General features: G+C 45.9%; 1 protein-coding gene across 1 annotated transcript in view; it reads right to left on the minus strand.

The window, feature by feature from the left end:
* Positions 1 to 532: 532 nt before the first annotated feature.
* Positions 533 to 25,004, minus strand: part of GBX1 (gastrulation brain homeobox 1) — a 136,991-nt gene continuing 112,519 nt past the window's right edge. The window contains exon 2 of the mRNA XM_069729030.1: positions 533 to 2,720. Coding sequence (XP_069585131.1) covers positions 2,212 to 2,720 — 509 coding nt within the window. The 3' untranslated portion in view covers positions 533 to 2,211. The remainder of the gene's footprint in view (positions 2,721 to 25,004) is intronic.

The following is a 25,004-nucleotide window of genomic DNA, read 5'->3' on the forward strand; positions in this document are numbered from 1 at the left end:
TATTTGCAGGCATCAAACTTGCATCACCAAACTCACAAAGGTCCACAAATCTTCAGAGGTGTGCCCCCGCGTGTTATGGAAGTAAAAGATCGCAGGGACCAGTGTAAAGGGCATATAAGCCATGGGATACCATTATGTACAATGTAGCCCCCGAAATCTAGAGTTGTGATTCTGGAGATAAAGCCCCATTGCCTCCCATAGTGCAATAAATGGATTTAGTTTTTATGTGTAGATGACTGTTGAAGTGACCGAGTCAAGGGTCAGTTGGCGATGATCATGGGCTGCATGCGGTATAGATGCTACCTGAACAGGTCGTACATTGCAGAGGCTTGTGATGTGGAGTATATTCCTTCAGGGTTTCTTTACATTTTGCTGTATGCTGATATTTTGTGGGAATGGGTGAAATCTGCAATGAATTATACACAACATGCTGCGGATTATAAAATCTGCACCTCATGTCTATCTTTGCGCAAAAATAATAATCCCAGCTATTTACTCCCCTGGATTTTGGAAAATGTTTTGAGCATTTACTCTAAAGGCTTCTATTGTTTTATTACAATGACTGCACTTAAGTCAATCGTGAAGAAAATTGCAATCATACAAATATCAGTCAAGACTTTAGATCATTTCTTGCTTCTGGGCCATGAAATATATTACACACCTTCCTTGCTTGGTAAATGCAGAACTGAAGCTTCCTGCACTTCTGTATTAACCCCAGTAGACAATCATATTTTCCATGGTAGTAGAAGATCTCACCAGAGGTAAACCACACAATCGTTTTTGATTTCCCCCTTACCATTTATCAGAAGAGATATATTAGCTGGGCCTCGTGTGACACTGTACACCCCATTAACAGAAGTAGCATCCATGGACTTCTGAAGTTGCCATTGCGATGTAGACCACTGGATGATTACAATCACAAAATTTTGCATATTTAATGAAACTAGTGACACAGTTGTGCAAGGAAGTCCGAAGAAAACCCCTTACAAGTTACAGTGCGGTGTATAATCATAAGCAGGTGTGGGTCTCCGAATACACCACCCACCAGCAATGGCTGATCCTTGATGGATTTGTGCATTTCCACAAGTTTATAGGCATTGCAATATCCATAGCCCACAAGGATCCAGCAAACTATATCAGTTTATAATGATCGGGAGGGAGGTAAAAACAATGTCAGAAGTATTGGATATTCCATGGATTACAGTGATGGGCATCAATAAACGAGATAGTGATCCCAAAGACACAAGATCACAATGACTTTTATTGTTGATGACAGAACAAGGAGAGAACTTAAGGAGTTGACTCAGAATCTTGCAGCCATCATCGAAGACCCGGAGTCTTGCAATCATACTTGAAGGCGTTGGTAATTCTGGGTGGAACTTCCCATAATTTGTGAGTGGTCAAACCGCGGAGTTATGTACAGTTCAGTTTACTGAACTTTACTAACAAAACCTCCACTTAATCTGTTCTGCCTCCTGAGTAGGAGATAAGGACCTCTCACTAATCATGGCTGTTTCCATTACAATATCTCCTCATGCCACCAGATCTCGGGGCCACATACAGTTATATGTCTTCAATCCGGGTCATTAGAGTCAGCCAGAATGGAGTAAAGCCAGTGGCTCCTGCCCATGCAGCTGAGAATGGTTCTCATTTCTGATCTATAGAATATGAAGAGAGGAAGTAGTGGTGGAGATAGGAAAGATTTGGGCCGATCATAGTCCTACTCAATATTTGCAGCATGGTGTCTTTTCCATTAGACCTTCACATAATTACGTGTATGTTGACTGCTGCCGTCCAAGGTATCAACCCACTGGCTTGGTCCAATATCTGGGATGACCAGAACCATTGTCATTCTTCGCTGGTTAAATCTAGCTCACTATATTGGGGCAGGTCAGGAGTGATGATCAGTATTTGTAAGCCGCCAAAATCAGAAGTGAAACAATCAGAGGAAAAGTATAATAGAAACCCGTCACCACTTCTGTATTAATCACCCACTTCTAGTTTTGGCTTACAAATACTGATGTAAAATACTGACCAAATACTGAATACTGAATGTGGCCTATTGATGACTGTAACCCTAACCCCCCCAAAAATGTCCCTTTTTATGGTCACGGTGAGTTAAACCTTCCCGAGTTCATTGATTCCTTTGTTGTAAATCTGTGATAACATTGACCTGTCTACATCTGATTCTTTCGTGAGCCTTCTGCCTTTCTATGGCCGGGCACCATCCATTTGTTGGGTCCTGACAGTAAAACGATTCACATGCACAGGGATAGGTACCACAATTTTGGGGTTACGAACAGGCTCCCCTGCACGGCTGTTGACATTCCCAGCTTTAATTCGTTTCCATTTTGCTCTGCGATTCTGAAACCAAATTTTCACCTGAACCTCACTAAGTTTAAGAGTGTGGGCAATCTGTGACCTTTCTGTGAGGGACAAGTATTTTTTACAGTGGAATTCTTTTTCCAGTTCCAAGAGCTGCTCACTGGTGAATGCTGTCCTGCGTCTTCGACTCTTCCCAGCAGTCCCAGCTCCACCTCTCCCTGGATCCTGGGAAGCATTCTTTCCTTTTATCCTGGGCCTTGTTGGGCTGTTGCCTTGATCTGCAATATTCTCATCACCGCTCTCTCCAGAAGTGTCCTCATCATGGTCACTGCAACCTGTTTCTGATATTTTTCCTTCCATTTTCTCCTCATCTGAGCTGTACATCTTGGAGTCTCCTACAAAACAAAGAAGCATTGGAGTAAATATAGCTAAAGCACACGAAAAGGATCACAGAAGACAGGTGTCGTATTTTGGAGAGTTTGTAGAAGAAATCATTTTGCTTTGGTTTACACACCTTGTTTCCTCTCATTTTCCTTATTCTCTAGTTGATATTATTAGTGACCACTCTTTGTGGTTTCATGATTGTGGCTACTCAATGCTGCTGGTGTCTGAGAAGAAGGTTAAGATCAAGTGGGGGAAAGAAGCTGAACATCATGCGAGGCTTATGAGGTCTGTATTTTGGTTCACAAAATAAACATGTGCAACGAAAGTTTTTATCTGTCTCCAAAGGTGACCTCACTTCATTATGAGAGATAATCATACAGGCATGGCTGGATGATCTGTGCAGACATGGATAAATGATTTAATATGGTTGCACATCTACATGGCCAAATGATTTCTATAGACATGGCTGAATAATATGTACAGATATGGCGGAATGATCTCAGTAGACAAGGCTGAATAATCTCTATGGACATTATTATTATTATACATTTTTATAGCGCCATTTATTCCATGGCGCTTTACATGTGAATACGGGGCAAATATAGACAAATACATTAAACATGAGCAGATAACAAGGCACACGAGTACATAAGGAGGGAGGACCCTGCCCGCGAGGGCTCACAGTCTGCAGGGGGTGGGTGAGGATACACTAGGAGAGGGAAGAGCTGGCTGTGCGGCTGTTCAGTAGGTTGAGGATCACTGCAGGCTGTAGGCTTGTCGGAAGAGATGAGTCTTCAGGTTCTTTTTGAAGGTTTCTATGGTAGGCGCAAGTCTGATGTGTTGGGGTAGAGAGTTCCAGAGTATGGGGGAAGCACGGGAGAAGTCTTGGATGCGGTTATGGGAAGAAGAGATGAGAGGGGAGTAGAGAAGGAGGTCTTGGGAGGACCGGAGGTCGCGTGTAGGTAGGTACCGGGAGACCATGTCACAGATGTATGGAGGAGACAGGTTGTGGATGGCTTTGTATGTCAGTGTGAGGGTTTTGAACTGGAGTCTCTGGGCGATAGGAAGCCAGTGAAGGGCTTGACACAGGGGAGAGGCTGGGGAATAGCGGGGGGACAGGTGGATTAGTCGGGCAGCAGAGTGTAGGATGGATTGGAGTGGTGCCAGAGTGCTAGAGGGGAGTCCAGAGAGTAGGAGGTTGCAGTAGTCGAGGCGGGAGATGATAAGGGCATGCACTAGCGTTTTTGCAGTGTTGCGGTCAAGGAAAGCACGGATCCGGGAAATATTTTTGAGTTTGAGACGACAGGAGGAGGCAAGGGCTTGGATATGTGGCTTGAAAGAGAGGGCAGAGTCGAGGATCACCCCGAGGCACCGGGCGTGTGGGACTGGGGATAGTGAGCAGCCATTGACATTGATGGATAGGTCTGGTGGAGGGGTAGAGTGAGATGGGGGAAAGATGATGAATTCTGTTTTGTCCATGTTCAGTTGTAGAAAGCTAGCAGAAAAGAAGGCTGAAATGGCAGACAGACAGTGCGGGATTTTGGTAAGCAAGGAGGAGAGGTCAGGTCCGGAGAGGTAGATCTGCGTGTCGTCAGCGTAGAGATGGTACTGCATACCGTGGGATTCTATGAGCTGTCCCAGGCCGAAAGTGTAGATGGAGAAGAGTAGGGGTCCTAGAACAGAGCCTTGAGGAACACCGACTGACAAGGGGCGAAGTGAGGAGGTGGTGTGGGGGAGGGAGACACTGAATGTTCGGTCTGTCAGATATGACGAGATCCAGGAAAGGGCCAAGTCTGTGATGCCAAGGGATGAGAGGATTTGTAGCAAAAGGGAGTGGTCTACAGTGTCAAAGGCAGAAGACAAGTCCAGGAGAAGGAGGACAGAGTAGTGTCGCTTGCTCCTGGCAGTTAGTAGGTCATTGGTGACTTTAGTTAGGGCAGTTTCAGTTGAGTGATGGGAACGGAAGCCTGATTGTAACCGATCAAAGAGGGAGCAGGAGGAGAAGTGGGAGGACAGTTCAAGATGGACGTGTTGCTCCAGCAATTTGGAGGCATAAGGGAGAAGAGATATCGGGCGATAGCTAGACACAGAGGATGGGTCGAGGGAGGGCTTTTTGAGGATGGGTGTGATCTTGGCATGCTTGAAGGATGAGGGAAAGACACCTGTTGTGAGTGAGAGGTTGAAGAGGTGCGTTAGGGTTGGGATGAAGACCGTGGAAAGGTTAGGGATGAGGTGGGATGGGAGCGGGTCAAGCGTGCAGGTGGTGAGGTGTGATCTTGACAGGAGGGTGGAGAGCTGATCTTCTGTCATGGTGGAGAAGCTGGTTTTGGAGGAGCAGGGTTGAGCAGCTAAGAGGGGCAGTGGGCGCTGTGGGCCAAAGCTTTCTCTGATCGTATCGATCTTCTGTTTAAAGAAAGAGGCGAAGTCATCAGCAGAAATGAGGGGGGAAGGAGGAGGTGCGGGGGGACGGAGTAGAGAATTGAAAGTGTTGAAAAGCTGTTTAGGGTTGTGGGACAGGGAGGATATGAGGGATGAGAAGTAAGTTTGTTTTGCGGCAGTGAGCGCAGACTTGAAGCTGGCGAGGGACTGCTTGTATGCAGTGAAGTGGTCGGCAGAGTGGGATCGCTTCCATCTCCGCTCAGCAATCCTGGAAGCCCGTCTCAATTCTTTGGTCAGGCTGGTCAGCCAGGGCTGCCTGTTAATTGTACGAGTTTTACTATGCATGAGTGGGGCGGCCGAATCGAGTGTTGTTGTTATTGTGGTGTTATAAAAAGTGGCAGCAGCATCTGTGTCATGAAGGGAAGCTATGTCTGTGAGAGGGAGAAGGGACTCAGAGAGTGATTGTAAGTTGAGAATAAATGATCCCTGTGGACATGGCTGGATGATCTCAATAGACATAGATGAATGATCTCTGGACATGGCAGAAGATCTGTATAGACATGGCAGAATTATTTGTATAGATAAGGCTGGCTGATCTCTATAGACATGGTGTGATGATCTCTATAGGCAATGTCTGTGGACATGGTGAGATGATTTCTGTAGATGAGGCCGAATGATCTCTGTGGACACAACTGGATGATATTTATAGACATGGCGTGATGATCTCTAGACAAGGCTGAATGATCTCTGTGGACATGGCTGGATAATCTCTATCAACATGGCTGAATGATCTGTAAAGACAGGGGGGGATTACCTCTGTAAACAAGGCCGAATGATCCCTGTGGACACAACTGAATAATTTTTGTAGACATGGCTGGATGATTTCTATAGACATGGCTGAACGATCTCTGTAGACAAGGCCAAATCATCTAGGCGGACATGGCTGGATGATCACTATAGGCAAGGCTGAATGATCTCTGTGAACATGGCTGAATGATCTTTGTGGACATGGCTGGATAATCTCTGTCAACATGGCTGAATGATCTGTATAGACATGGCAGGAATGACCTCTAGACAAGTCTGAATGATCTCTTTGGACATGGCTGAATGATCTCTGTGGGTGTGGCTGGAAGATCTCTGTAGATTAAGCCAAATGATCTCTATGGACATATCTGGATAATTTCTGTAGACCTGACTGGATGATTTTAAATGGACATGGCTGGAATATCTACCGTATTTAGGCAAGGCTGAGTTATCCTTGTAGACATGGCTGGATGATCTCTATAAACAAGTCCGAATGAACTCTGCGGACATGGCTGAATTATATCTATAGACACGGCTGAATAGTCTGTATAGACATGGCTGGATGATCTCTGGGAACATGGCTGGATCATCTCTGTAGACAAGGCTGAATGATCTCTGTACAAAAGACCAAATGATCTCTGCGGACATGGCTGGATAACCTCTATAGACATGGCAGAATGATCTGTATAGACATGGAAGGCTGATCTCTATAGACAAGGCCAGATGGTCTCTGTGGACAAGGCCAAATGATTTCTGTTGATAGAGCAGAATGATCTCTATAGATATGGCCGGATGATCTCTATACACATGGCTGGATAATTTCTATAGAAATGGATGGTTGATTTTAAATAAACATAGCTGGATAATCTCTGCAGACCTGGCAAGATGATGCCCATGGAAATGGTTGAATCGTCTGTATAGACATGGGTGGGTGATCTCTATAGACATGGCGTGATGATTTCTATAGACATGGCTAAATGATCTCTGTAGACATGGCTGAATGATCTCCGTAGACAAGGCTGAATGATCTCTGTAGACTTCATGGAATGATCTTTGTGGACATGGCTGGATGACCTCTGTAGACAAGGCCAAATGATATCTGAGGACACAACTGGATGATCTCTATAGACATGGCTGGATGATCTCTATAGGAAAGGCCAAATCATCTCTGCGGACATGGCTGGATGATCGTTATAGACAAGGCTGAATGAACTTTGTGGACATGGTTGGATAATCTATCAACATGGCTGAATGATCTGTATAAACATGGTGGGATGTGTTGTGAATTCTGTGGCAGAGCTCCCTCCTGTGGTCACAAGTGGTACTTCGGCTGATTCTCTCTGTAAGCTTCCGTTGGTGGAGGAAAGTGGTACTGCGGCTTCTGAGTTTCCTTCCTCAGGTATTGTGGTGAAGTCGTTAGGTGCTGCTCTATTTAACTCCACCTAGTGCTTTGATCCTGGCCTCCAGTCAATGTTCTAGTATTGGACCTGTTTCCTCCTGGATAGTTCCTGTGGCCTACTGCTCTGCATAGCTAAGTTCCGCTTTTGCTATTTTGTTTGCTGTTTTTTCTGTCCAGCTTGCTTATTTGTTTTTTCCTTGCTTGCTGGAAGCTCTGGGACGCAGAGGGTGTACCTCCGTGCCGTTAGTTCGGTACGGAGGGTCTTTTTGCCCCCTTTGCGTGGTTTTTTGTAGGGTTTTGTGTTGACCGCAAAGTTACCTTTCCTATCCTCGCTCTGTTCAGAAAGTCGGGCCTCACTTTGCTAAATCTATTTCATCTCTACGTTTGTCTTTTCATCTTACTCACAGTCATTATATGTGGGGGCTGCCTTTTCCTTTGGGGTATTTCTCTGAGGCAAGGTAGGCTTATTTTCTATCTTCAGGCTAGCTAGTTTCTCAGGCTGTGCCGAGTTGCATAGGGAGCGTTAGGCGCAATCCACGGCTGCCTCTAGTGTTGTTGGAGAGGATTAGGGATTGCGGTCAGCAGAGTTCCCACGTCTCAGAGCTCGTTCTATGTTTTTGGGTTATTGTCAGGTCACTGTATGTGCTCTGACTACTATGTCCATTGTGGTACTGAATTACCTTATCATAACAGGGATGACCTCTATAGACAAGGCCGAATGATCTCTTTGGACATTGCTGAATGATCTCTGTGGGTGTGGCTGGAAGATCTATGTAGATGAAGTCGAATGATCTCTATGGACATAACTGGATAATTTCTGTAGACCTGGCTGGATGATTTTAAAAAGACATGGCTGGATCATCTCTTTAGGCAAGGCTGAATTATCCCTGTAGACATGGCTGGATGATCTCTGTAGACAAGGCCAAATGATCTTTGTGGACATGGCCGAATGATCTCTAGATGAGGTTGAATTATCTCAATCTATTTGTCTGGATAATGCCCATAGACATGGCTGGATGATCTCTATAGGTATGGCTGGCTGTGCCCTGTAGACATGGCTGAACGTTTTCTATGGATATGGCTGAACAATCTCTATGGACATGGCTGGATGATTTCTGTTTACATAACTGGACGATCCCTGCAGACATGACTAGATGATCTCTAGACAAGGCTGATCTCTAGACATGGCTTGATGATCTCTGTAGACATGGCAGCTAATGTCATAGAATTATAGAATGATAGAGTTGGAAGGGACATCCTGGGTCATCTGGTCCAACCCCCTGCTCAAAGTAGGATGCACGAAATCATCCCAGACAGATGTCTGTCCAGTCTCTGTTTGAAAACTTCTATGGAAGGAGAACTCACCACCTCTCGTGGCAGGCTGTTCCACTCATTGATCACCCTCACTGTCAAAAAGTTTTTTCTAATATCTAATCTGTCTCCTCCCATTCAATTTCATTCCATTGCTTCTAGTCTTTCCTTGTGCAAATGAGAATACAGATGATCCTTCTACTATGTGACAGCCCTTTCGATATTTGAAGACCACTATTAAGTCTCCTCTCAGTCTTCTGTTTTGCGGCTAAACATTCCCAAATCCTGCAACCGTTCCTCATAGGACATGGTTTGCAGACCGGTCACCATTCTGGTCGCTCTTCTCTGAACTTGCTCCAGTTTGTTGATGTCTTTTTTAAAATGTGGTGCCCAAAACTGGACCCAGTATTCCAGGTGCGGTCTGACCAAAGAGGGGTAGAGGGCAATCATTACTTCACGTGATCTAGACTGTATGCTTCTGTTAATACATCTCAAAATTGCATTTGCCTTTTTTGCTGCTGCATCACACTGTTGACTCATGTTCAGTTTATGATCTATTAGCATACCCAAGTCTTCACATGTGCCGTTGCTTAGCCCTATTCCTCCCATTCTGCATATGCTTTTTTCATTTTATTGCCCAGATGTAGTACTTTGTATTTTTCCTTGTTAAAAACCATTCTGTAAGTTACTCCCCACTGCTCCAGTGTATTTATATCTTTTGGAATCCTCTCTCTCTCTCTTGTCTAGTATTAGCTACCCCTTCTAGCTTTGTGTCATCAGCAAATTTAATTAGTGTACCTTTAGTTGTGTATCCAATTAATTATTTTGAGAACACTGCTATGAGAAGTGGAAATAAAGAACAAAATGACCGAATTCTGAATGAAAATAGAGGAGCAAGAGAAACTGACTACAAACCAGAATGCCTCTATACTAATGCACACAGCATATGAAAGAAGCAAGGAGAATTGGAGCTGCTAACTCAGAAAGAGATATATGATGTCATATACCTCACTGAAACTTGGTTGGATGATACACATGATTGGAATACAACCTTGAAAGCTACAACTTATTTATTAGAAAAGGAATTAACAAGAGGGGAGGAGGTGTTTCAATGTATGTTAGGAACATGTATATCTCCACAGAGATCCAAGCTTCAGAGAATGGTAGCTTTGCAGAAACTGTTTAGGTAAGAATACAAGGAGAGAAGAACAGAAAGGACACTACTGTAGGTGTTTACTGTAGGCCACCTGGACAGACTGAAGATATGGGTGAAATCTTTTTCCATCAGATGTCTGTTCTTAAAAAAGTATGACATAGTGATCACGGGATATTTTAACTATACAGATATTGGTTAGGAATCTCTCAAGCAAAAGTACTGGGTCCAGAAAATTCTTACCTTATCTTGCTGACAACTTTATCTTTTTTTCAAAAGGGAGAAGAGAGAACAAGAGGTTCTGCCATCTTGGACCTAATTCTTACCAACAGGGAGGAAATAACTGAGGAAGTAAAGGTGGCTGGAAATTTAGGAGGCAGTAATCATGCTATCCTCGAATTTTGGTTTACAAGAGGAGGAAGACCAGCGAGGACTCAGACTTTAAGGTTGGGCTTCAGAAAGGTAGATTTTAATGAACTCGGAAAGAGGGTGTAAAAGGTCCAATGGCTGGATGTTCTAAAGGCCAGAAATGTCCAAGAAAGATTGGAGATTTTGCTAAATGAAATTCTCACGGCACAATTGGTCCCAAAAAGAAGGAAGAATTGAAAGCATTCAACCCCTTTGCGACCTTCGCCGTACTAGTACTGCTCTGTGGCAGGTGCATTTGTGACCAGAGCAGTACTAGTATGGTGCTGCAATCGCCGCAGCCACACGCTGAGCACCACCACGATCGCTTGCGAGTGTCAGCTGTATGTGACTCATGTGTTGGCTGATTCAGTTGTGAGGTGACTTGGGAAGGGCTGGGATCTTATGCTGAGGCGAGATCCTGGTGCCAGAGTGTGGAGGGTAAAAAGCTGCCACGTTGGACTGTGTTGTGTCCCTCATCTGCTGGAGCCATTGAATTCCCTAAAGGACTATTTCTATTTCCCTGGTGTCGGATTGCCGAGTGGCTCCCCCGGATCTGCCCCCTTTGTTTGGATTCATTGTGGACTCATTGTGGACTACTTACAGATGCTGCAGAACTACTTTCATTTGTGTTATCCCAGTTCCCTGTTCCAATAAATCTTGTTGGATTGTCTATCAGCCTGGTGTCTCTTTCTGCTCTGTCGCAAACTCCGTCACAAAATGGTGGCAAGCAGTGGGATCAGAGCAGAGGGAATGAAGGACAGCGGCCCGTCAATGTCTGGAACCGGAACCTCAGGATACAAGAACTGGACTGTGGGGAGCCTACAAACAGAGGCCCGTGAATTAGGAGTCTGCTACAAAGGACTGACGAAGGACCAACTAATTAAGACTTTGGAAGGAGCTTGCCTGCAAGATGGCACTGCAGAAGGATTCCCACAGCAAAGGGAGGAAACACAGGAGCTGCAGGTAAATACCCAAAAAGTCAGTGGATTGTGTGGTATGAGGAGGAGATGGCATTGCTTGGAGATGAGGCCACCATAGAAGATATGAGAGAGGCTATTCGTACAGCTAAGGAGATGCAGCACATGGTGGAAGCAGCTAGAAGCTCCAGACAGACTGTAACTACAGCACCCACCATGCGGGAATTTCCAAGGGTGTCCCGTAAGGACTTTAAGCCATTTAACGAGGCTGCAGGTGACATTGAGGGCTTCTTCCAGGACTTCGAACATCAATGTCGATTAATGGAAGTTCCGGAAAGGGAGCGAGTCAGACATCTAGTGGGGCTCTTAGAGGGTGGAGCTGCTGAAGCCTATAGAGCTATGGACCCTCAGTGGAACTGCGATTATGGAAATATTAAATACACCATCTTGGAACAATATGCTGTAACTCCAGACACAGAGCGCAGTTCCGCTCCTTAGCCTGTGAGGGGGAAATGTCTTTCAAGATATATCCCCACAGGCTCAAACAAGTATGTCACCGCTGGCTTGAGGGAGAGGGGGCCTTAACTTGGGAGGCCTTCCTCCAGGTCATCCTAAAAGAACAGTTCTACACCAAATGTCCCATGGAGATCCGGGAATGGGTGCGTGAGAGGAGACCAGCGACAGTGGAGCAAGCTGCTGCTCTAGCTGATGAGGTTCTTACCATCAAACCTCAGTGGAGAAAACTAATAGTCGGTGAGAAAAATACTAACAGCCCCCCAGCCTTGGCAGCCTCCAATGTTCACCGTCCCACCAGACTACCAACTCATGGGGAAGCCCATGTGAATGTAGCCTCCAGCACTACTGCCTCATCTTTGGGAATACGACGTGAACACAGAATCATAGAACGCAGATGTTATGGATGTGGGAAACCTGGTCATCTGCCAGCCACCTGTCCAGATGTTCGGAGGCAGAACCGCTACAAACCACCTTTGCCTGTCCATTATCTACAGACACCCTCAACTGGAGAAGAGCTGGATTAACCCCCTGACGATTTGCCAAGTGACTCTGATATAGTGGCTCCCCAACCAGGAGTTTATGGGGTGCGAGCCACCACCACCTGTTCATCTGATCTTTAGCACAAACATCTACAGGAGGTCATGCTAAATGGGCAAAAAGTGGTTGTTTTTCGTGACACTGGGGCTTTTCTCACTATAGCCGAGCCCCAAGTTATTCAATCAGGAGCAATTCAAAAGGAGCCAGGAATTGCCATTGAATTGGCTGGAGGTACATCTTTTTCTACAGAAATCATCTCACCATGTCCACAGACATTGCCTATAGAGATCATCACACCAGGTGACCCTGGATTATGGCTTTGAGGCCAAATAATGCATGATTGGTGTGATGAGTGGCCTTCCTGCAGACGTTCTTCTTGGAAACGATGTGGGGAATCTTCAATGTCACTTTGTCGGTGCGGTAACTCGAAGTCAAGCCAAGAGAGTAGCAGATGTGGACGTGAATACACCATCAATAGAAGGAATGCCACCAGAACTGCCATCACAGCCGGTGAGGGACTCATCTTGTGGGGATCATATGAGTGTCACTTGGGATAATGTTCGGTTTAGACACGAGGTAGAGACAGACCCTACCCTAGCAAGTTTTAGAGCTCGTGCTGAAATAGGGCAGTTAGGGGAAAACAGGGAAACAATTATCAGAGAAAATGGGCTTCTATATTGGGTTACCAACCCTGACTCCCTAGATAAACCCTGGACATATAGCAAACAGTTGATTGTTCCTCAGAAATACAGGCTTTCTCTATTGCACCTTGCTCATGACATTCCTACTGCTGGCCATCAAGGGAAAACCCGCACTGAGAGACGATTGACTCAAATTTTCTATTGGCCTGGGATTTCTCATGCCGTGGCGCATTTCTGTCGAACCTGCGATATCTGTCAGCGTAGAGGGCGACCAGGAGATCACCCAAAGGCACCCTTGCAACCACTCCCTATAATAGAAGAACCCTTTTAAAGAGTAGCTGTCGATATCATTGGACCCCTGGCTAAACCTAGTAAATCTGGAAAGCAGTATATCCTCACTGTTGTGGATTATGCCACCCAATATCCAGAAGCTGTGGCCCTGCCCAGTATTTCTGCAGCCAAGGTGGCCGAAGCCCTGGTTACCATTTTCACCAGAGTAGGATTCCCAAGTGAGATCCTGTCAGACCAAGGCTCACAATTCATGTCGGAGCTGGTTCAGTGTCTGTGGCGCACTTGTGGAGTACGAGCTATCCGAACGACACCTTATCATCCTCAAACAAATGGACTCTGAAAGATTCAATGGCACTTTGAAGAATATGCTAAGAGCCTTCACTGACAGGGATTCAGACTGGGAGAAGTACCTACCCCATCTCCTGTTTGCCTATAGGGAAGTCCCCCAGGAGTCCACAGGGTTTTCCCCCTTTGAGCTTCTCTATGGAAGAAAGGTCAGAGGACCTTTAAACCTGCTAAAGGAATATTGGGAGGGGCAAATTGAAGATACAGGAACCCCTGTTGTTCCATATGTTCTAAAGCTTCGGGAGACTCTAGCCCGACTTGCTAGTTTTGCTCGGGATCATGTACGGATGGCTCAAACCAGACAGAAGACGTGGTACGACCGCAAAGCACACTATCGGGAGTTCGCAGAAGGCCAACAAGTCTTAATGATTGTTCCCCATCAGCAAAATAAACTGCAGACAACATGGGAGGGTCCATTCCGGGTTCTCAGAAAACTTAATGACACCAATTACCTCCTTGCTTTAGATGACCAGGGTTTAAGACAATAACTGTCCATGTGAATATGATTAAGGAGTACCAGTCACCATTGATAGCAAGCTGTTGGATTGCTTCAGAGAACAGTCAGGAGGAAGAGGACTCACTACCTGATCTTGTGGCAGCAGCGAGGGCCCCATCCACTGTGCAACAGGTTCCTCTGAAAGATTACCTGGATTTCTTACAGAGAAACCAAATGCTGGGAGTGCTCCATCAAAGAAAGGCTGCTTTCTCATCTGGACCAGGTCGAACCACAGTAACCCAACATCATGTAGACACTCCAGGCATACGTCCCATACAGCAGGCCCCTTTCCAAGTACCAGAATCGGTTAGAAACACCATGCAGCACGAACTGGAGGAGATGTTACAGCTCGGTGTAATTCAGGCCTCCCATAGCTCTTGGGCCTCTCCTGTGGTGTTAGTACCCAAGAAAGATGGGCGTACTCGATTCTGTGTGGACTACCGGCGACTAAATGACCATACCATCAGTGATCCTTACCCAATGCCTCGTATTGATGAACTTCTAGACCGGCTAGCTGGGGCCCAATATGTCACCACCTTGGTGATATAAGGGATACTGGCAAATTCCTCTAACGGAAGGGAGGGAGAGAAAGGTCAGCCTATATAATAATGATGGCTTTGCTTGTGCCTTCTTAGATGATATTGCTATCTTCAGCCAGACGTGGGAGGAACATTTGAATCAAGTAGCCGTTATTCTTGACTGGATTCTTGCAGCAGGCCTAACCATTTGATCGGATAAATGCCAAGTGGGGATGGGTGAAGTCCAGTACCTAGGGCATAGAGTAGGAGGGGGAAAGCTCCGTCCTCAACCTGCCAAAATCCAGGCTATTAGAGACTGGCCTATACCCCAAACCAAGAAACAGGTTATAGCTTTCTTGGGAACTGCTAGCTATTACCGAAAATTTGTTTCTCATTTCAGCACTATGGCCAAGCCTCTTACAGATCTCACCAAAAAAGCGATGCCCCGGGTGGTGACCTGGACTCCAGCCTGTGATGAGGCTTTTATTCTGCTTAAGGACGCTCTGATCGGCGATCCTGTTCTGGCTGCTCCAGACTGCAAGAGGAGATTTATTGTGCAGACGGATGCTTCTTCGTATGGACTGGGAGCTGTACTCAGCCAGGTGAATGCTGCTGGGGAGGAGCACCCATTGCCTACCTCAGCAGGAAACTGCTGGACCGGGAAGTGGACTATGCAATTGTTGAAAAGGAATGCCTGGCTGTAGTATGGGCCCTCAGGAAACTAAGACCGTATCTGTATGGGTGAGAATTCACTGTTGTTACTGATCACAATCCCCTCACCTGGCTGAAGAGTCTCTGGGGACAATGGACGTTTACTACGATCGAGTCTGGCTCTGCAACCTTATAACTTTACTTTACAATATAGAAGAGGCAGCCAACACCAAAATGCAGATGGGTTATCCAGGCAGGAGGAACCATGAGTCAGGTTAGCTATGATTACGTGTACTTGACAAGCGACCTGTAGAGGTCACTAGTCTGTACACAAATTGAGGGGGGAAGGGGTTGTAACAGCATGTCCCTCCCCAGACCTGTGTCCCTGGACTGCCATATAATCAGGCATGAGTCAACAACCAGTGGGGGGAGCCCTCCCCCATGGAAGAGTGGATCCCAGGACACCGAACAATAGACTCATGTGTTGGCTGGTTCAGTTGTGAGGTGACTTGGGAAGGGCTGGGATCTTATGCTGAGGCGAGATCCTGTTGCCAGAGTGTGGAGGGTAAAAGGCTGCCACGTTGGACTGTGTTGTGTCCCTCATCTGCTGGAGCCATTGAATTCACTAAAGGACTATTTCTATTGCCCTGGCGTCGGATTGCCGGGTGGCGCCCCCAGATCTGCTCCCTTTGTGTGGATTCATTGTGGACTCATTACGGACACTGCAGGACTACTTTCATTTGTGTTATCCCAGTTCCCTGTTCCAATAAATCTTGTTGGATTGTCTATAGGCCTGGTGTCTCTTTCTGCTCTGTCGCAAACCCCGTCACAGTCTCCATGGAGACCCCCGGCACCAAGATGGCCACGGGTTCCTTCCGGGTTCTGCAGGGAGGTGGCTTGTGAGCATGCCTCCTTCCCTGCCTGTTAGATCCTGATCTGACACTATGCTGTGCAAAGTGTCAGATCAGCGATCTGCTGTAATATAGTAATGTCCCATACTGGGACAATGTACTAAAGTGAAGAAAAAATATTATAAAGTGTAAAAAAATTTCTTTAAACAAGTCCATACATAAAGAAAAAATATATATATTTTTTGCAATAAATACATTTATTTATGTAAATAAATAAAAATACGATAAAAGTACACATATTTGGTATCGCCACGTCCGTAACAACCCGCTCTATAAAACATTACCACTAGTTAACCCCTTCAGTGAAGACCGTAAAAAAAAGAGGCAAAAAACAACACTTTATTATCATACAGCCCAACAGAAAGTACAATAAAACACATTCAGAAAAACGGATGTAAATAAAAATGGTACCTCTGAAAACGTCATCTTGTCCCGTAGAAAACAAGCCACCATACATCAGCAGAAAGATAAAAAACGTATAGCTCTCAGACTAAAGTGATGCAAAAATAATTATTTTTTCTATAAAATAGTTTTTATTGTGTAAAAGCGCCAAAACATAAAAAAATATAAATGAGGTATTGCTGTAATCGTACTGACCCGAAGAATAAAACTGCCTTACCAATTTTATCACATGCAGAAAAAAAAGCAATTACTGAATTGCTGGTTTTTTTCATTCTGTGTCCCAAAAATCAGAATAGAAAGCAATCAAAAAAGTCATGTGCCTGAAAATGGTTCTAATAAAAACGTCAACTTGTCCCACAAAAACAAGCCCTCACATGACTCTGTTGGCTTAAATATGGAAAAATTATAGCTCTCAAAATATGATGACGCAAAACTAGTTTTTGCAATAAAAAGCGTCTTTTACTGTGTGACCGTGTAAAGGAGAAGACCGGGCTGTGGGTGCTGACACAACACTGGGTCCAGAACTGCTGGGGGCGAACCTACTGCTGCATGAGGAAAGGAGATTGGATACGGAGCAAACCCTTAACCTGGGTAGAAGGGGCGTGGCGAGCCAAGGAGGTATAAAAGGGTTTAGGCGGGAAAAGAACCGGGCTTCCCACCAATGAAAGGAGTCAGGGAGGAACGGCTCTGAACTGCGGGGAAAGATAGGCCGCATAGTAGTGATCACGGCCGGGTACAGTGAGGGCTCCCAGGTTCCGGCAGATGTGCCGAGGAACACACGCCGAGTGGAGGATTGTGGTGAATATCACTTTGCGTAGCTGCAGCATAACGGACTAGGGGCTCGGCAGGTGAGACCGGTGACCGCCTGCTGCAGAATTGGTAGGTAGAGAAGCCAGAAGAACTCAGCAGCGGCCTCAGTCCACCAACCAACCATTTGACTCAGGAGGAGAAGCATAGAGCGGACTCACGTTAAGTGGAATTAATATATAGACTGTCATTCTGAATGATCTTCCCCTTGTTCTCCTCTCATCCTTTATTCATTTATTTCCTGTTGCTCCCTGCAAGGAGATTATCTCTGTATTGATAAAATAAGTAATTGTTAGCCCCTGCTCTGTGCTTCTGCGTCACTGCATCCAAATACCTGTGTTACAAAGTCATGTTATGTTTGTGTGTGTGTAGCCCATTCACTATCCCCATCTACCCCCCACCCCCTGAAGATGGCCGGACCCTCATTGTAAATACATCATTGTAAATACACACCTGTACTTTGTATCTCCCCTCCTCATTGTAGATTGTAAGCTCTCACCAGCAGGGGCGGCTTATTGCGCTTTAATTATTGTATTGTTAACGTTGTTACTTATGACTGTTGTGTTTGTGTGTGTGTAGCCCATTCACTATCCCCATCTACCCCCCACCCCCTGAAGATGGCCGGACCCTCATTGTAAATACATCATTGTAAATACACACCTGTACTTTGTATCTCCCCTCCTCATTGTAGATTGTAAGCTCTCACCAGCAGGGGCGGATTATTGTGCTTTAATTATTGTATTGTTAACGTTGTTACTTATGACTGTTGTGTTTGAAACTGTTAAACTGTAAAGCGCTGCGGAATATGTTGGCGCTATATAAATAAAGATTATTATTATTATTATGTTCCCAAAGGGGTCTAGTTCCGAAAATGGTGTGACATGTGGGGGTTTCCACTATTTAGGCACATCAGGGGCTCTCCAAACGCGACATGGCGTCCGCTAATTATTCCATCAAATTTTGCATTCAAAAAGTCAAATGGCGCTCTTTCCCTTCCAAGCCATGCCATGCGCCCAAAAAGTAGTATACCCCCACATATGGGGTATCGGCGTACTCAGGAGAAATTGCACAACAAATTGTGTGGAGCAATTTCTTCGGTTACCCTTATGAAATGCAAAATATGGAGCTAAAAAAGATTTATTTGGGAGAAATGTGATTTTTTTTATTTCCACTGCTCTACTCTATAAACTTCTGTGAAGCACCTGTGTGTTCAAGGTGCTCAATACACATCTAGATAAGTTCCCTCAGGGGTCTAGTTTCCAAAATGGTGTCACTTGTTGGCGGTTTCCACTGTTTAGGCACATCAGGGGCTCTCCAAACGTGACATCACAACCGCTAATTATTCCAGCATATTTTGCATTCAAAAAGTCAAATGGCGCTCCTTCCCTTCCGAGCCCTGTAGATTTCCCCCACATATGGGGTATCAGCGTACTCAGGAGAAATTGCACAACAGAATTTATGGTGCATTTTCTCCTGTTACCCTTGTGAAAGTAAAAAAAAATAGGTCTAAAGGAAAATTTTTGTGAAAGAAAAGTAAATGTTTATTTTTTCCTTCCACATTCCAAAAATTCCTGTGAAGCACCTGATGGGTTAATAAACTTCTTGAATGTGGTTTTGAGAACCTTGAGGGGTGCAGTTTTTAGAATGGTGTCACTTTTGTGTATTTTCTTTCATATAGACCCCTCAAAGTGACATCAAATGTGAGGTGGTCCCTAAAAAATTAGTTTTGTATTTGTAAAATTTCTTGAAAAAATGAAAAATTGCTGGTGGACTTTTAACCCTTATAACTTCCTAACAAAAAAAAAACTTGGTTCCAAAATTGTCCTGATATAAAGTAGACATGTGGGAAATGTTATTTATTAACTATTTTGTGCGATATGACTCTTAAGGCCCCTTCACATTTAGCGACGCTGCAGCGATACCGACAACGATCCGGATCACTGCAGCGTCGCTGTTTGGTCGCTGGAGAGCTGTCACACAGACCGCTCTCCAGCGACCAACGATGCCGGTAACCAGGGTAAACATCGGGTAGCTAAGCGCAGGGCCGCGCTTAGTAACCCGATGTTTACCCTGGTTACCATGCTAAAAGTAAAAAAAAAAAAACAGTACATACTTACCTACCGCTGTCTGTCCTCCAGCGCTGCGCTCTGCTTCTCTGCTCTCCTCCTGTACTGTCTGGGAGCCGGAAAGCAGAGCGGTGACGTCACAGCCAGTACAGGAGGAGAGCAGAGCACAGCGCTGGAGGACAGACGGCTGTAGGTAAGTATGTAGTGTTTGTTTTTTTTTACTTTTAGCATGGTAACCAGGGTAAACATCGGGTTACTAAGCGCGGCCCTGCGCTTAGTTACCCGATGTTTACCCTGGTTACCAGTGAAGACATCGCTGGATCGGTGTCACACACGCCGATCCAGCGATGTCTCCAGGGAGTCCAGCGACGAAATAAAGTTCTGGACTTTATTCAGCGACCAACGATCTCCCAGCAGGGGCCTGATCGTTGGTCGCTGTCACACATAACGATTTCATTAACGATATCGTTGCTACGTCACAAATAGCAACGATATCGTTAACAATATCGTTATGTGTGAAGGTACCTTTATTTAAGGGCATAAAAATTAAGTCATGTCAATGAAATTTTACCGCTGTCATAAAGTACAATATGTCACAAGAAAACAATCTCCGAATCACCAGGATCCATTGAAACATTCCAGAGTTATTACCTCATAAAGTGACAGTGGTCAGAATTGTAAAAATTGGCCTTGTTCATTTAGGTGAAAACAGGCTAGGTCTCAAAGGGGTTAAAGAGACCAGTATGGATGAACACAGAATTTAATGTATATTAAATGGAAATGGGGGTCATACCTAAAGAAGAATATAATGCTGTTTGCAGGGAATGCAGGGCAAGAGTTAGAAGAGCTAAAGCCAGTAAAGAAGTGAGGCTTGTAAGGGAGAACAAAGCAGTAAAGGATTGTGGGGCTATATCAAAAGCAAAAGAAAAGTCAAAAATACTATAGAATTTTCACAGGATGAAAAGGGTCTCCACTCTGCACATTTCAAAAAATAGTTTATAACATCAGCAGCAGTAGCAACAGCAGACACAGAATCCACAAAAAAGGTGTCACAGACTGCAATCACGTGAGGTCAATGCATGAGACTAAAAACGACATTATCACCTAGTCTGCCGAATCTGCGACTGGGATGCAAAAGTCATTGGAGATCCATGACTTGTTCATTTTGGTGAAAGTTAGGTGGTCTACAATTTCAGGGTACAGCTCGATGTGCTTATCCATCTGGACACCACCAGCAGCACTGAAGACACTTTCTGAGAGAACGCGGGCTGCCGGGTATGACTTAACCTCCAAGGCATGACAGCGAGCTCAGGCCACTCTTCTGTTTTTGAAGACCAAAATGCAAAAGGATCCAAAAACCCCTGATGGCATTGATATTGAGCTCCAGATATTCCTGCACCTTCCTCTCCAGTCATTCACAACGTGTCACACTCGTACTTTGTTCTGCTGGTGCATGGGGTGGTCTAAAAAAATGGGTGAAACGACTGACAGAAATTGCTTATGCCACTTACATTGCTGCTAATATCTTTGCGATGATGCCTTCACGTTCGGGGCTTGGATGTCTATAACTTCGATGCACACTGTGTTCCTGACTGCTGTCTTGGGGAAAACCACTCTTAAAATTGTCTACAAGTGTGTTTCGATATTCCAGTATGCATATATCCCTTTTCAGGGGGGAAGCATCTGACAAAATTTACTATTGTAACATGGATCTAACAGAGTGGCAACCAAGTGTAGCACCGGCGCCCGTACCTCCACAGGGTTCCCTTTGGAGTCCCTGCTCTCAGTCCGCTCCCTGCCGCCCGGCCTCGGTCCCTGACTCTCCTCCTGCTGCTTCCTGGCACGCAGCCAGCAGGTCTCCAGGTATGATTCTGAGGGCGCGCACACTCCCGGTCTCTTAAAGAGACAGCGCACATTTTTCAAATATGCTCCGAACCAATGATTGAACAGTGAGTACTATTTCTGGGTCCTCTGCCATAGAGGAGGCGCTGGAGCAACAAGTGCTTCCTGTTGCTAGCTTCCCGTTCCTTGTACTGTTGTGCCTGCGTTCTGTCTATCGTTCGTGTCCAGCCAGTACACTGCTAACACTGTCGTCTCAGATGGTCTGACGCTCGTCACTCTGCTACCCTGGACGATACCAGTGCTGCCTGTGCCTGCTCCGTCACGCTCAGCTACTCGTCTTCCCATCATCGAGGACAACATCTGCACTGCCAGTCGGTCTAACCCACCGCTACCTGTTATCTTGGCCAGTCCACCTGTTCTGCTGGGCCAGCTGCCACATGTCCGGGGTCTAACTGGTGGTAGCACCTGCGTCCCTCAGACATTCAAATCTGACCCTGCTCGAGGGGTCTTACTATGGGTGTCTGGGGCTCACATAGTCACACCCCCGTCGGAGCCACCTGGGCCGTGATCCTGTGGTTCCACTAAAATTGCAATAAACTAATGTACACTGCAACATCTGTGCCTCCGCTTCCATTCGGTACACCAAGTAGTCAGCACTATTTCTAATCATATCAATACAGGCATCATGTTGCAGATGTAGTGCAGCAAGTAGGCGCTCATGTGTCAGGCGCTTCCATGAGGTCCAAGTTCATGGTATGTTGTTCTTGGGGTAACACTCAAGGCTGCTTCCTCCATCCCCTCCCACCAACCACAGATAGTAGAGAGGGGATCATTACCCTCTTCATCTACTGACTGTGGCATGTCCATCACCTCTTCCTCCTGCATTTGTTCTTCAGTTCCTGCACCTTCACAGTACCGATCACTGTAATCCACCCTCCCATGGCACCTGCCTGTGTGACGACAGTCTGGAATATTGAGATATTGTTATCCGTTCTGCATCCTACCCTGCTTCCACCTCTTCCTCTGGGACCACCACCTCCGCACGCACAGTATTCAAAGCGTGTTTTAGCATGTAGATGACCATAGTAGTGATGCTGATGATGTGCTTTCTGCAGCAGCGTATCCAGGCCGGGATAGTAGCATAGAAATTGCAGTACCATGAGATTGAGGACGTGAGCCATGCAAGTTACGTGTGTGAGGTTGCCCCAGCATACAGCTGCCACCAGGTTTGCACCTTTATCGCACACGGCCTTCCCTGGCTCCTGTTTCAGTGGAGACAGCCATTGCTCTAACAGCTTGGAGAGCAGTCCATAACTCTTGAGCTGTGACTGTGATCTCCAAGGCATATCAATTTTAACACTGCCTGATTGCGGTGAGCCATGGCTGCGCAGTATGGAGGGGGGACTCTATCTGCACTATTGGAATGTGTGTCTGATTAAGGGAGGGATTGAGGGCACAGGAGGAGGCGCTTGAGGAGGTGGAGGAGCCACAGGCAGTGGAGGAAATGTTAGATACAGGGGTTTGGCACGCAAGCCTTGGTGATTCAATGAATTGTGGAGCAGCACCTTAACCGCCTGTCCCCACTGCCATCAGAGTCACCCAGTGCAGAGGCAGCAAGATGTAATGCCCCTGCCTATCTTTGCGCATCCACGTGTCTGTGGTGATGAGTACCCTGGCAGATATAGATTTTTTAATGGAATGGGTGATGTCTGCGACATGCTGGTGTAGTGCAGTTACAGCTTTCTTAGAGAAGTAATGTCGACAGTACTCAAGGACTGTGATGGCCATCAACTTGAGGAAACCATGTGTATTCGCCTGGCGGAAAGGCAGCATTTCCATGGCCAACAGATTGGAGATGGTGGCGTTCAAGCTCATAGCTTTAGCATGTGCAGGTGGAAGCATTGTTTTACGTGATCTGAACTGTGGGACCGAGGGCTCCTGTGCTTGGAGACCGTGGAGTATGGAGAACAGGACAAACTGCTGGACTGTGAGTGAGGTGCAGGTGGAGATGTTATGGTGGATTGAGAAAGATGTTTTGTGATAGGTGACATAAAAACACCAGTCATATCCTCTTCCGTAACAGCTAACGGGCTCTCACTCACCCTGACTGTAGGGGATAAATAAGTGGAGTTTCTGCGGCCAGAGACCTGTGTAAGAAGATATGGCAAAGTGATTGTGATGGGGTATGTGACAGAGCAGAAAGAGACACCAGGACAATAAACAATCCAACAAGAGTTATTGGAACAGGGAACTGGGACAGCACTAATGATAATAATTCTGCAGCGTCTGTAATGAGTCCACAATGAGTCCACACAAAGAGAGCAGATCCGCGGGCGGCAATCCGACGCCAGGGAAATAGAAATAGTCCTTGAGTGAATTCAATGGCTCCAGCAGATGAGGGACACAACACAGTCCCATGTGGCAGCTTCTAACAATACACATGGTCACCGGGATCTCACCTCAGCATAAGATCCCAGCCCTTCGCAAGTCACCACAAATTAACAGTCTTCAGATTCAGTCCTTAAATCCAGTAGGGTGGTGAGACATCACAATTCCATGTGGCAAAATGATCTCCAATCTCCATACATGATACCAGGATCCAGATGCAGCTGCAGATCCTTGTCCTCCAAAGCACACAGCATCGACTAACAGAACATGTGGCTTGTTGTCCTACCACTCTTAAGGTACCGTCACAGTGACGCTGCAGCGATATAGACAACGAGCCGATCGCTGCAGCGTCGCTGTTTAGGTCGCTGTAGAGACGTCAAACACAGCAACTCCAGAACGATGCAGGAGCGATCCAGTGACGTAACGGCGACTCACTTCTCGTTCTCGCTGGTTGTTAGCTCCATGTAAAACATTGCTGGCATCATTGCTTTTGCTGTCAAACATGACGAATCACGCTGACCTGACGACCAAATAAAGTTCCGGACTTCTTGCTCCGACCAGCGATGGCACAGCGGGATCCTGATCGCTGCTGCGTGTCAAACACAACGAGATCGCTATCCAGGACGCTACAACGTCACGGATCGCTATCGTTCTCGTTGTAAAGTTGCTCAGTGTGACGGTACCTTTAGTATCTCTGCCCAACAAAGGGGCTGATCCCAACACCCACCCCCTTAAACATAGCTCTAAGGATTAAGAAAGTTCCAGAAACCCTATCTGCAGTCTCTCTACAGGTTTGTGTATTGGAGATGCCCCCTGCAGAGGGGAACAAAGACAAGCATGCCCCCACAGATACAGGGCAAGGAATGCTAATGTAAGCCTGATTACAGTATGGTCCCTGTGTACAGGCTGGGGTGCACTCTGTTACAGTGATAGAGGAGAAAAAAGCAGCAGATGTGGATGATGGGACGGCTGGAGGTTGGCGAGGACCGCTAGTCGACATTTTAGCGCAGTGAGATTCCCAGACTAAGGCATATCGATTGCGCATGTGGAGATTCATGCATGTAGATGTCAAATTATTGCAATTTTTGCTTGTACTGAGTTTTTTTCTCGCAAATTTGGCAAATAACGTGCGTTGCATCAGTCTTTCCTGTCTCAAAAAAAGAAAAGGCAACCCTTGCCTGTCCAGCCTGTTTGAAAACTTCCATGGAGAGAGAACTCACCACCTCTCGTGGCAGGCTGTTCCACTCATTGATCACCCTAACTGTCAAAAAGTTTTTCTAATATCTAATCTGTGTCTCCTCCCATTCAGTTTAATCCCATTCCTTTTAGTCTTTCCTTGTGCAAATGATAATAAAGATGATCCTTCTACAATGTGACAGCCCTGGAGATATTTGTAGACAGCTATTAAGTCTCCTGTCAATCTTCTTTTATGCAAGCTAAACATTCCCAAATCTTACAACCGTTCCTCATAGGACATGGTTTGCCGACCGGTAACCATTCTGGTCGCTCTTCT

This window comes from Ranitomeya imitator, chromosome 6 (genome assembly GCF_032444005.1).
Source record: "Ranitomeya imitator isolate aRanImi1 chromosome 6, aRanImi1.pri, whole genome shotgun sequence".
NCBI lineage: Eukaryota > Metazoa > Chordata > Amphibia > Anura > Dendrobatidae > Ranitomeya > Ranitomeya imitator.